Source organism: Taeniopygia guttata, chromosome 14, assembly GCF_048771995.1.
Source record: "Taeniopygia guttata chromosome 14, bTaeGut7.mat, whole genome shotgun sequence".
NCBI lineage: Eukaryota > Metazoa > Chordata > Aves > Passeriformes > Estrildidae > Taeniopygia > Taeniopygia guttata.
In genome coordinates this window covers 1126408-1139091 of record NC_133039.1, presented here as the reverse complement: position 1 = coordinate 1139091, position 12684 = coordinate 1126408, and the positions used below count along the sequence as shown (strand labels likewise).

The following is a 12684-nucleotide window of genomic DNA, read 5'->3' as shown; positions in this document are numbered from 1 at the left end:
ATTTCTGACATTGAAATTTAGAGTGTGGGCATAACTCTTCTCTTGCTTACTCCTCCGACAAGAGCAATGCTTCACGGAAGTCAGCGAGCTGCACTGCAGTAATGACAGGAGCTCTGAAGCCATAAAGCATATTCTCCATTAGTTTAAAACTCCAAGGTGTCCCCCAAGGAGACTACAAATAATTTCAGACAGCGTTGTCTTGGGACTAAATACAACCATTGATATGACAATGCTTCACTTGGTGGTTTCTCTGGTGACGCCCACACCAGTTTAAACCCACTCGCAGTCCTGGCTGGCAGGAGTTGAGATTTCCTCCTTCAATCCTAACTGTAACATGATTTCCACCAAACACCTCCATGTTCTATGATTCAAGCAGCCAAGACAACTCATGTCCCGCTGTCCCAGTTTATTTTATTGCTCTGTAATGTGGTGGAGCTCTGCCTAAGTCCCCCAGATACTCCTGCAGACTTCCTACAAATGCTACAGGCATCTCCTCACTGTGGAGCAGGAGACAAAGCACTAGCTAATTAGGCACACCTCCAAAAAATCATAAAGAAGCAATTCTTCACTGTTGCTAAACAGAGCTGGATTTCAGCCTAGATTTTTCCGCTGGAATGAAAAAGCTGTGCCATGCTATCAATTTCCATGCTCTCCTGAGTTAGTTGTTCCATCCATACACAGCCATAAAAGAAAAAGCAAAGCAGCCTTGCCTGTAGATAGTTGAAGTGTTCCTCATATCAAATCCTGACGAGTTTATCCTTTCCAGGAGGGCCTGTGCAAGCTCTGGTGTGATATCGTACACCGTGTCCAACTGCTTTGTTGCGTTGTCGTAGCTAATGAACAGTCTGATCTGGCCAGCACAAACAAAACCATGCATCAGCACTGGGAGACAATGAATCCTATAAAGTCTGTGTCTCACACTCAGAATTAATTGAGCCAAAATTAACAGAGAAAGGAAGAAGATCTGGATAAACCAGTATTTCTGAAGGCATAGTTGAGTGAGTGATTTGAGTGATTCTCTGCCAAAATGCCATATAATTTGAGGGTCTTCTATCATTGGTCCCTTTCAGTAGAAGTCACAGAAGTCTGATACAAATAAATAATTACATATTAATGACAGGCACTTTAAAATTAAAAAGATGGAAGAATTTTATAAAGTTTCTCTTTATAATTAATTAAGATATACTAAGTTGTTTTTCATGTTTAAGTTTGCATTTGTGTTCATATTGTTTGTAGCAATAATATATCCAACCACACTTTGTTACTTACTTCATTGAGACTAATTTTCAGAATTTCTTCTAATGGGAGATGGACCATGTATCTTCCCAAAATCCATAAGCTTTCTGCACTGACCCAAGAAGTTGATTCATTGAACTCTGTTTTGTACAAATAAATACTCACTACAATGTTCAGAAAGTAATTACTTTTCAAATATATTTTACCCAGTATATTGTTATTGTTAAATAATAAAAAAATCTGCAAATCAGAAAAATCCTTAGCAGAGATAAATTCCCTCCATTTGCTACATTTTAGCACCACAATTTTATGAGTCCATACATTTTTTAATGGAAATGAAATAGTGCTTCAAGTGTCTCAAATTTTCTAATACAAAACCAATTAATGTTTTATGTTGCCAAAACAGAATGGATAAAGTGTAGGACAGGAAAAATTTACCCAAAAGTATTAAATATGGAACAGTGTTTTTAAAATTCACTTTTCCTAATCAATTGCATTATTTAAGAACATCAGAAAGGCATGATACTTTATATATCTTATATATTATTATTGATGATGCCACTTATTTCAGCAATATGCAATAGCAATAATAGAGAAAATGAAAAACTGTTCAAATACCTTCATGGAAATAGGCTGACAAAACCACAAAACACTGCATAAAAAATGGTATTCATTAAGTAACATTGTCCCAAGGACTGAAAATGAAATCAAGATCCAAATATCCCTGAGAAAAAACATATTTATGGACTCCACGGGTACCCTGAGCCACAAAGACAGTTTTCTCCAGGCTGTTGTCATTTGGATGGCTCAGTGTGTGACACCTCTGAACACATTCCTCAGCAGTGCTAATACTCACAGCTCTGCTAAAATAAAATCATCAGTGCACTTTGAAGAGTTTCCAGTGCTGGGAAAAAACCAGTCTGCATCTATCAGAAGCTGAAGGACTCCATTAAGTGATTTTTTTAAAAAACACAGATCTAAGCTCCTTAACTGAGACAAGATGATGATCCCAGCAGACCTGTCAGGCCTGCGTTTTTTAAAGTGATATTACCTCCTATTACCCAGAAGATTACAAGAATTGAAAGACATGACAAGAGAGCTAAAGAAAAAGCAGCACAATTTAAGGATGTTGACTGCGGCCTTTAGCAGAACAGACTTGCAGTTACCAGCCGTGGCAGCTGTGATCCCCAAAAACTGATCCATATCCCAGATGGTCCCACTGCTACCCACATATAAAGTGAATAAAGCTCCCTCCTGCAGGACTGTTCCCACACTCTGCTGTGGTCTAGGGAGTGCAGATAAACATGACGGAGCTTTAGACTGCCAGTCCAAGTGTGCCTGCCCAGGTCTGGTGGTTCACATGGTCACAACCAGCTGGGAATCAGCCCACACTTGGTGCCATGGGGGTGGATTCACCACATCTGTGCTGCTTTTGGCAGGTGAAGCAGCAACAGGGAGGAAAAAGAGGCACACAAGGGCCAGTCCCTCCCAAGCTGTGTGATCTTCTATAGATTGAGGTTTTGCCAATGCTGCAGACACAACTCAAGATGATGCAGAGGGATTTTCCCAGGACTGATGAGTAGCACCAGGCAAATTCTGCATCTTTGCTTCCCCAGCAACACACTGGTACTAGCATCACCTCACAGCAGCAGCATGAACCTCCTCTCCACAACTTACCAGGTTACTCTGATATTTTGAAATGGCAGGAGACCCAGGAGGCAAATTTAGCTCTATTAAAGCAAGTGAGCATTTAACCTTTGATTTCTAGGGAAGGAGGAAGAACACACAAATCTCTAAGTCTAAAATGCTCCCAGGACAGCCGTGCTGGGATGTTCAGCTAAACCCAGGCACTGGCTCTGATGTTCAGTGCCCTGAACAGCCCCCTTGTGGAACCCATCCTGCCTGTCCCAGCTATGGAACAGCTGTTTCAGGCACATTAACCAGGTAAACAGATGTGGGAAAATGCATCCAATCAGAATTAATTAACTTCGGTTTTATCATGTCCCTTTGCTGATCGAGTTGGTGCCATGTGCTTTCACAACATCCTGCATTTCTTTTGTGTTTTTAAACAGTGCAGTGGATAATGTATCCTGAGCCAGAGCTGTTTTTCTCGTCTGAACAGGAGTTCAGAAGAGAACAACACGCCTTGGCAGAGCACCTGGCCTCTGTATCCTATTTCAGACTTAGTACAGAGAGAAAAAACTGGAGTACTAGAAAAAGACTTTGTGAATAGCTCTGTGCAGAGCAGAAGAAGAGTCCATTGGTGGCACTTGTTGATCCTGGAGATCTTTTCCAGCCTTAACAATAGCATGATTCTACTCTACAAGTTCAAGCATCTCTGGAGAACTGTCTGTCATGAGTAACAAACACATTATATTTACTCTGCTCTGCAGAAAAGGTTTTCCAGACAGCTCTCTTACACAGACCTGTGTTAACTGGGGAAACAATTCAATACAATGGACAGGTCTTCTGCTGAGTGCTTTTCTCTTATGGTAAGCAAGAAGAAAACATTTTGTATCATACCACTCATGTTGTAAGATTTCTGTAGAATCTGCTTCATCCAGCCATAGAGAGCTCTCTGAGTGCTTGCTGAGGTTCTGTCATAGAGGTCCTTGAATAATGATGATCTAAGTGATAAACAGGTTTCTTAGTTCACTAATGAGTTAACCATTCATTTTATTTAATGACACATGGACAAATGATTCTAGAAACAGCATGCTTTACACATAAGCAGAAAGCTGTATCTGGAAAACGGACTGAGATCATATAGCAACATCTTTTTTAACAGTCAGCAAATCCAACATAGTATTAATTGTGCCTGAAAAATAAATGGCTTACAAGTTTCTGAAAGCATCCTCCAGCAGAAGGTTTGGGAGACTCCCAATGACATCAGGTTGGAGATAGTTCACTGCTGACACACGCAGAACCTGACTCAGGATATCCACACAGTCCAGAGCACTCAGAGCCAGGAAGCATTTATCCAGTGTTACAAAGAACAAGGTCCTGTTTACTCCTGGGCTTTGAAAAATTCTCTCTCTAGTCTTGCCCCAGTCAAGAATAATATTTCCTATTTCCTGCAAGCAACAAAGTGTTAAATCAACATCTGTGATTAATTCAATATATTGTTAATTTTGAGGCCTGACAGAGAGCACTCTACAAAGAATATGATGCTGTTCTCATGAAAAACAGCTACAAACTACTGGTTGTTTGCATTACTTCAAATAATTCCTTTCTGGCATTGGGTAGAGATCAGCTTGAATTTTTTTAGAAAACCAAAATTAAACCCAGAAAGATATTTCAAATGGCTGACTAAACAAACTAATAATTTCACCTTCTTTAGCCATCTTGGCTCTCTTTCCAAAACGCCACCAAAAAGAAGATACTCCTTGAGACTAACTGGCCCTGCCTGCCTTCAGTGTTACTGTAGGAGGTGAATTCTTCTCTGGAGATTAGTTTCTCTCTATTGATTACAGTGAAAATCCAGATGACTGACTTGGACTTGCAGCAACCTTTAGACAGTAAGAGTTAAATGAACTAAATCTAACCTAAGAGGAGAGGGAGTCCTGGAATCCAATCCAAGCCAGGTAAGCAACTGCACTGTGAGCCCCCCAGTCTGTCCCTTTCCATTTATCTAAACCACTGACAGCAGCTTTTTCTTTTCATATGTGGAAATTCACTTACAAGATGCTCCTTTTTGCTGTTGAAGAGGTACTTCATTGCAGTTTGGAACTGCTGCTGATCAAGCTGTTGCAATTCAGACAATAGTTGCCTGGGCTGGTATAAAAGGTTCTTCAGGTAACTTTTTATGGACATCTGAAGTACAGAAAAATATGTGTAATATACATAAAACTCATACTATTGTACTTTTACTCCCTGAAAATCTGTGCTCAAGGAGAACTAAGTGCTTAGCTCTGTATTGTCTGTGCTGCCAATGATCAAAATAACTATTTTCCACACAAACTGAAAACAAAAATAATTTTAATGCATTCTGAAAGACAGTAATTTTCAAATCCTATTCTCGGCTTCATGAACAAGTCCTCTCAAGGGAGTTTTAACAAAGATGCCTCAGTTTCTCACTTCATAAAACAAGAGTAATAAAGCTTTTCTGCTTCACACAGCAGAGCTGTGAAAAATGAAACTTCTAAAGAGCTAAAAACAAAAAGCCTAAAAAAAAATCAGGTATCATGTGCATGTTACTTAAAAAGGGGAAGGAAATGTGAAATTAGATGGGAAGAAAAGTCTCTACAAGGTCATAAGCCAAAAATATTCTCTCTTGCATCAAGCTGCATTACCAGTTAACAATCTCATGCCTGTTTTGAAAAATTGAAGGGAAATCATAACATTGGAACAGAAATAAATTTAAGGCTCATTAGCAGCAGACTGGAGTAAAATCCCTTCTATTTCCTGACATAATTATTTCAGAATTGGTTTGGAATTTGAGTTGCAATTGCTCTTTGCTGCCTTTGCTTAACTTGCATTGCCACCTCCAAATATTAACACAGTTCCTTTATGCCCCGGGGTTCAGCCTGTTGAAAGCCTCGGGCTGCCAATAAACCTGACAAAGGGAGGGGGCAGTGGCAGGAAAATGTAGGTGAGGATGAGCTGTGACAGCGACAGGGAGCTTGGGACAGGTTTCAGGCACTGTGGAGCTTCTGGGAATGCCTGAGGCTCAGGGATGGCACAGTTGACACTTCCCTGGTTCAGTGTGTGCAGGGACCAGGGAGGGCTCAGGTTTGATTAGCTGGGTGCAGCTCCACTTAAAGCAGCTCCTCACTAAGCAGCAGGAGGAGGAACAACTCCTTCCTGCATCACTTCCACATCGATAATTTACAAAAACAGCACTGAGATGAGCTTTAAAACATGGAAGCATTTTGTAGGATGCTCTGGAGCTTCTCATCCCATGAGGAGCAGTGTGAACTACAGCCAGTCAAAATCTGGGCGAAACCTATCATTTTCTGGGGAAACAGCATTTATGTACACTCAACTAAGAAACAATTAGCAGGAAAAATCCTAATTCCTGCTTTCCATCAGAGGAAAAGCAAAAAAAAATTGTTATTATTTCTGCCTTGCATACTCCAGCAATGTTTGGGGAAAAAGACAACCTATACCTATTTCCTATTTAACTGCTACACTGTAGGTATAGGTGCTGCTACACTGTAGGCGCATTAATTACCTCTATCATTGACCACCTAGCTTTGGTTACAGAGATAGGTTAAGTTTTTTTAATTCCTTTTCAAATAAAAATTTTTGTGCATCTTAAATGTCACAAACCTGCAGGCTGCCAAGAGTAAACATAACTTCCTGGGCATGAAAATATGCCATGACTTTTGTAAGCAGATCTGCTGTCCAGACATTAGAGCTGTAACAGAAAACAGGATAAAAAATGCCAGTAAAATAATATAACAAGTTAAATAGCAGATTACAAGAGTAAAAAAGAAAAAGGATACAAAGAGTGATGCTAACACCATAATGGCAAAAGTATTCAGTTCTTTGCCTATCCAGAGTAATAGTTGATCTGTTTAATGCAATGAAAATACATGGTTCAATGGGGAATTGAATTAATTAGGTTTTTTCCATCTAATTCCACAATAAACTCAATTTTCCAAGGTGTTGCCATTAGTACCATCTCCAAGGCATGTGCTTTCTGGCACCCCATTATGACTGTTCTGATCTGCTTGCAGAAAGCACAGGGAGTAACTGCTGCCTTTCTTCCAGCAGAGTCATTAATTTCACTGTCTTCCTTAAACAGACACTGATTTTCTCAAAATATGTAGGAGTGGAATGGTCTTTGAGGCTTATCCTGCTCTTTCAGATTTGGACAAAATTTGCAAATAATTCAAAAGCCACCAGGAGCTGGAGGATGGGGGATGGAGTGAGAATGAAAGGAGGAGGTGGACAGACAGCTGGAACTGCACCTAATTTCCTTAAGAAGCCATTTGGACACATGTGAGCAAAGTTAATTATCAAAACTTCTGAAAACTTAGCAAGTATTTATTTTCAGCCTCATTCTATTTTTTTTTTCTTTTTCATGGCAAACAGGTTTTTCCCTGTTAACAGGAAATACTCCTCCCAGGAGACCTAAATCCAAGTAATCATATGTGCCAATTTCATTCTATCTATAATGTTCCAGTTTCTGTGGATATGAAACAGATCATATCTGAAGTGCAAGGTAATATTGAAAAATCAAGATGGGGAGAGTAATACATTACCTTTGAAAATAAAGTATATCTAGGAGGGCTGCACATGAAAAATGGAACATAAGAAGTTATGGTGAGATACTGAGTTTTAATTCATTTTAGAAGCATAAGTGGGAACAACTGTGTACATTACCATTCAGGTATTTCCCAGCTATTACTTCCTCCTAAGGAAAAATTACAAATATATGTAATAAATTATTATTTTTAGATATTATAATATAAAATGTTAGTAGAGAGATCAAATAAAAATACTGACCACAGCTTTGTGTAACAATGGAGGCAAATCTGTAAAAGATTATCCCATTATTAGAAGTTAATTTAATGTTTTATCAGTCGGTTGTGTTACACAAAAGTACATTTATTGTATGCAGTGATTATATACACATATATAATTTATTTGCAGACATTTAATGCAGTTTTGATTAAATTTACTTACAGAAAAACAGTGGGGGGGAAAAGGCTATTCAATAATAATCAGTCTTGATGAAATTATTTGCTGGTAGAGCTCCATGAAGCCAAGAGAGCAGAGACCATGGTCCCAGTTATTAAACAGCACCTGATTTATTACACACAACTTTTTCTGTGCCACAAATATACCCCTCAGACAGGAGTTCTGGTCTTACCTTCAGAGTTCTGACTGTGAGTAATCTTGGCATGATTCATTGATATCAACAAGAAACACATCTTCAAAAGTCTGGACATTTCTTCTGGTGTTTTTAGAATAAAAAGATACTTGGATTGCAGAGGAAAACAGGAATAACAGAGTCAAAATGCAATATTCACCCCAAATTTCATGGCTATAAATCAGAGACAGCTTATGTTACGGAGTACAAATAGAGATCAAAACAATCCAAAGCTGCTTGCTCCCAAGTTTTTAATTTAGATCTTTTTCTAGGATAGAGATACACTTTATACAAACACAAGTCCACAAAGAGTGTGTGTGCAGACAGAGTTATCTCCCTATTGCAAATGGCTCATTTAATTTTCTCCCTTGTAGAACCATTTATTTACCAAGTTACACTGCACCTAAGTACAACTTCAATGCAGCTTTGTCAAAACAGGCAAACAAATCCTTTTAAAATCAGATAAAACAAAAGAGAAATGGAATGGAAAAGGAAATTATAAAATTATAAAACAAACAGAAAGCTTTTCCTAGCTGGTTAAGCTGCAGTATCACTGCAGGCTTGGTCTGGGACCCTCCATTTCCAGATCTCTGAATTCAGGTGGAACAGCCTGGCCCTGGTCCCCTGTCCCTGCAGGGTGCTGCAGGCAGTGAGGGGGAAGGAGGGCTCCCTTCCCTGCTGCCACATTTGGCAAAAAATGAGAAAACACCCTTATGCTCTTCTGAGGCAGAGGGAAAGTCACACATTTGGGAAACTGCCCATGTCACTTCACCTGGACAGATCAAAGCCATGGGCTTTGTACTGACAAGGTGTCCCACCAAAGTTTCACCAGCACCACAGACACAGTTTATGTGGAAAGAGATGTTTTGGTAGCTCTTGCTATCCCTGCTGCCCTGCGCTATGCAGCATAAAAAACACTGAAAGATAAATTGTCTGGAAGGGCAGTAATAGGGTACCCAGAGCTTTTCACTGGGTTGTCACTGATAGACGCCAGAAAAAAATTGAGTTTCACAGTTGCTCAAACCAAAATGAACGTGTTGCTTTTGGCCTAGTTCTTGAAGGACAAGGATACACACAGGACTAATGCAATGGAGTGGAAAAGAAGCAAAGACTGGGCAGGTTTCACTAAAAGGAGTTTCTGCAGCCACATCCCCTCCTCAGCTCTGAGGGTCATCAGCTGCTTCAATCCACAGTGGAGGGAGGATTTTCTGCCTGGCCCTCTGCTCAGCCTGAGAACCACCACCCCCACAGGTAAAACAACTAATTCATCTGACATATTAGACAATGCCTTGATCCACAGATGGCAACTTCTTACACCGGGATTAGTCCCTGATTTTAGAAATGACACACAGGGTCCCATTGGCTGACTTGGCTCTGACCATAAAGAGACTTTGTTAGGTTTTGTCTCCCTCTCCCTCATTTCAAAGGTTTATTTGCAAGACACTGAATTTCTGCATTTCTTTTTGTTGCTGAATCCTGTGCTCTCTCTTTCTTCCCCCCTAAAGTTCTCTGCCATGGCTCGAGTTACAGATCTGAATATTTGATAAATGACACCTTTTTTGGACTGTTTAATCTCATGTACCAAGGTACTCTTTTATAAAAATATCTTTCAACAAGCCTCCAGCAATACTTCGGTCTATTGCAAATACTTAACTCCAGTCTTGTAACAGGAGTGACTCAAACTGACAGATGATGAAAAATTTAAACATTTGACTTCAAGAAGCTATCACCTCTGTCCTGTTCTTACACACATTAAAACCCCTTTCAGCTACTCTTTTGGGAGCACCATGGTAAATGTCTCTCATTCAGATGTATCTGGTTTCCTAGACAATGAACTTGTGTTTGTCCCTGCCTGTGCCCTAATAATTTTGCAGTAAGGTTTGATTACTCTGCATAGGTTAACTAATGCTTCCAATGTCAGTCCCGATTTACTTATTCCAATTCATTCACTTTGATCAGGGAGTGTATTTTAATTAAAGCATGCTAACTTAATATATAAGGAGATTAAATGTTAAGGAAAGTGCTTTTTCATCCTAACTCACACGGACAATCAGCAGGGCACAAAAAGGGCTGTGAAAACCCTGCCTGGCAAGCCAATCTACAGGATGAAGTAGTTAATTTTTTGAGTCAAATAGGTCGGTTTGCAGCTCACGGCAACTTCCAGACAGTCCCAAACCATGCTGTGGGTATCTCCTGCAGATCCCACCCGGCATTTCCCCGGAGATCGCTCCTCGCATTTGCTGTGATGAGATTTCTGAGCCTTGCGGGACTCCCCCCAGATTACCCTCTCCTCTCACTCCCAGAACAGCCACCCTTCCATCTACAGAAATCCTAGACATTTTATCACTCACTCCATGCAGTCGCTGCCTTATCTGAAGCTCGATAACCAGAAAACTTTGCTCACAATCACAACTCTTGCCGATAAAGCCCTTGCACTGCCGGTGCCCACCTTCCCCCTTGCACCTGAAAAAAAGCACCACAAGCAGCGGGGGAAGCCGCAAGGGGTGCGGGCTGGAAAGGGAGAGAGGGAAGAAGATGAGGAGGGCCAGGACCCCAGAGGACTTTACCTGCTCTGCCGTGTGCTCCTCCGCCCGGCTCTGCGGGGCTGGGCGGCTCCAGCCGGGGAGCTGAGAGCGGGGCCGGGCCCAGCGCCGCCCCGCAGCCCCAGCGCCGGCCCCGCGCCCCGGCCCTCAGGGCGGGCGGGACAGGCTCCTCCGCCGGCCGCCCGGCACCCCGGGGCGGGCAGGAGGGGACACTTCTGTCCCGAGGTGAAGAGAGCTCAACAGGCTGTGCAGGGGAAGCACAGGGCTGGTGCTGCCCTGCTCCCGCATCTCCCCAGCCCAAGCAGCGGCAGGTGGCCCTGGGTCCCTCAGAGTATGAACCTGGGATCGCCCGGCAAAAGGCGGCTGTGGTTGTGAGGGATGAAGCTGTTCCAGCTTTGCTTTGAAAGTTTCTGGCTAAATAGTGCGCTTGCACAGCATCGTTTTCCTGCAGTGCAACACACCCAGCCCACCCTGACAGGACCGATCAGATCAGAGCAGTTCAGTCACTCCCCAGGGCAAAACTCTGCGCGTTAATAAGAGCACCTCGATGGACACTGCCACCCACCGCAGGACGAGGCAGGACTCCCAAACCCAGGAGTAATGAATTTGGACATTGGAATTGCAACACTCGTGCCCTTAGATGGCATCTTAGAGTATTTGGGGCAATTTAATGAACTACTGAACTCACAAGTTTCTTTCTGTGGGCAGCATTGCACACAAATACTCTCAGTGCCTGCAGGGAGGAAGAAGCCCCTTCCCTCACAAGGAGCTCTGGCTTTAGAGATACAGGTGTAGGGACAGTCCTGGGGGTTATTCTCTTGATTCAACAGGACTAAGCAGGTGTTTGACCCTGCTTAATTTAGGCTTTGTAGAAAGATTTTCATTATTGGTCATGTTTTAATTCCTCATCTCGAGTGTAAGAATAAATACTTGGTTAAATAGAGTGAAAAAAATCCCTATTGTTTACATGGCACCTTCTGTTCCCAAACCTCTCAAAGCCATTACAAACTGAAATCCTCAGTGACAGCACTAAAAGATGAGAAACATGAAATGCAGCCTCCTGTGTTATTTTTAACATGTGGGATTAAAACACTTAAATACCTTTGAAGAAGTTTGTCTTACTACATATTTGCTACCCTAACCTAAATTAATGACACATTAAAAAACATTTTCCCACTACTAGATGAGTACAAAATGAAGGTTGCAGAAGGTAAATTAATGGATTACTCCTGAGCCTACATAGCTCATTTTCCCAACAGACAAATCTGATTGCACTACGTGCCAAAATGCAACAGCACATCCTGAAATGATAATAACAGAGTCTAAATTACTGTTGAGAAGTAATTTGAAATTTCAGCACTCCTTGCCCTTGCCCCATACTACAGAATACTATTCCACAAAGATGACTGACAACAAAAAGCTAATCAATTGGCAGGAGAAATCATTAACCATCAGTTTGAGGTAAAGCTAAAATGACATGCTAAGCATCCTACCTGGCATAAAATCACCATTAATGATAAAAACTACAAAAAGACCCACAACAGACAACTTTTTTAGACTTCAAAAGCAACAGAAGTCAGTTCTTACTTTACTTACCTGAGGTTTCTCTGCTTTCTCACACTTGCAACCCAAGCACTGTTATGACATACACCTGCCAGGTCTGTACTACTTATGATGTCTCTTGTTTTAAAGAGAAGTCATATTCCAACTGCCAGAAATTATCCACTTAAACAGTTTTTAAAACAAGACATGTTAAAATAAATAGCATTCATTTAGTGCTTTTGAAGAAAGGAAAATGACTCAAGCCCCTAAAGCCTGATCCTCACAGGCAGTTTTACTCAGAAAATTTGCAAGAAACCACCTGCAACTTTTTAAAGCTGAAAACATTTGGCAACAACTTCCTTAGAGGGTTTGTTTTTAAAGCCATCAGTTTAAAGTGCAGTTTTGACAAGTTCTACTGTAACCCCTTTAGCTGGAAAAAGGCAAATGCAAAAGCAATGAGGATTCATGAGGCTTTGACAGGGAAGAACATGAAGGAAACCCAACCAAAACTGATACATTTTTTGTGCACTGCAATCCCATTAA

At 41.2% G+C, this 12684-nt stretch overlaps 1 protein-coding gene across 1 annotated transcript in view; it reads right to left on the bottom strand.

Annotated features, from left to right (window-relative positions):
- The window catches only part of OTOA (otoancorin), a 37553-nt gene extending 24889 nt beyond the window's left edge, over positions 1–12664 (bottom strand). Inside the window, exons 1-10 of the mRNA XM_030284620.4 lie at positions 8057–12664; positions 7690–7718; positions 7567–7597; positions 7446–7473; positions 6508–6595; positions 4918–5049; positions 4075–4310; positions 3760–3863; positions 1270–1376; positions 711–850 (exon numbers count right to left, since the gene is read on the bottom strand). Of these exons, the coding sequence (XP_030140480.4) occupies positions 711–850; positions 1270–1376; positions 3760–3863; positions 4075–4310; positions 4918–5049; positions 6508–6595; positions 7446–7473; positions 7567–7597; positions 7690–7718; positions 8057–8135 (974 nt within the window). The 5' untranslated portion in view covers positions 8136–12664. The remainder of the gene's footprint in view (positions 1–710; positions 851–1269; positions 1377–3759; positions 3864–4074; positions 4311–4917; positions 5050–6507; positions 6596–7445; positions 7474–7566; positions 7598–7689; positions 7719–8056) is intronic.
- Positions 12665–12684: the final 20 nt, after the last annotated feature.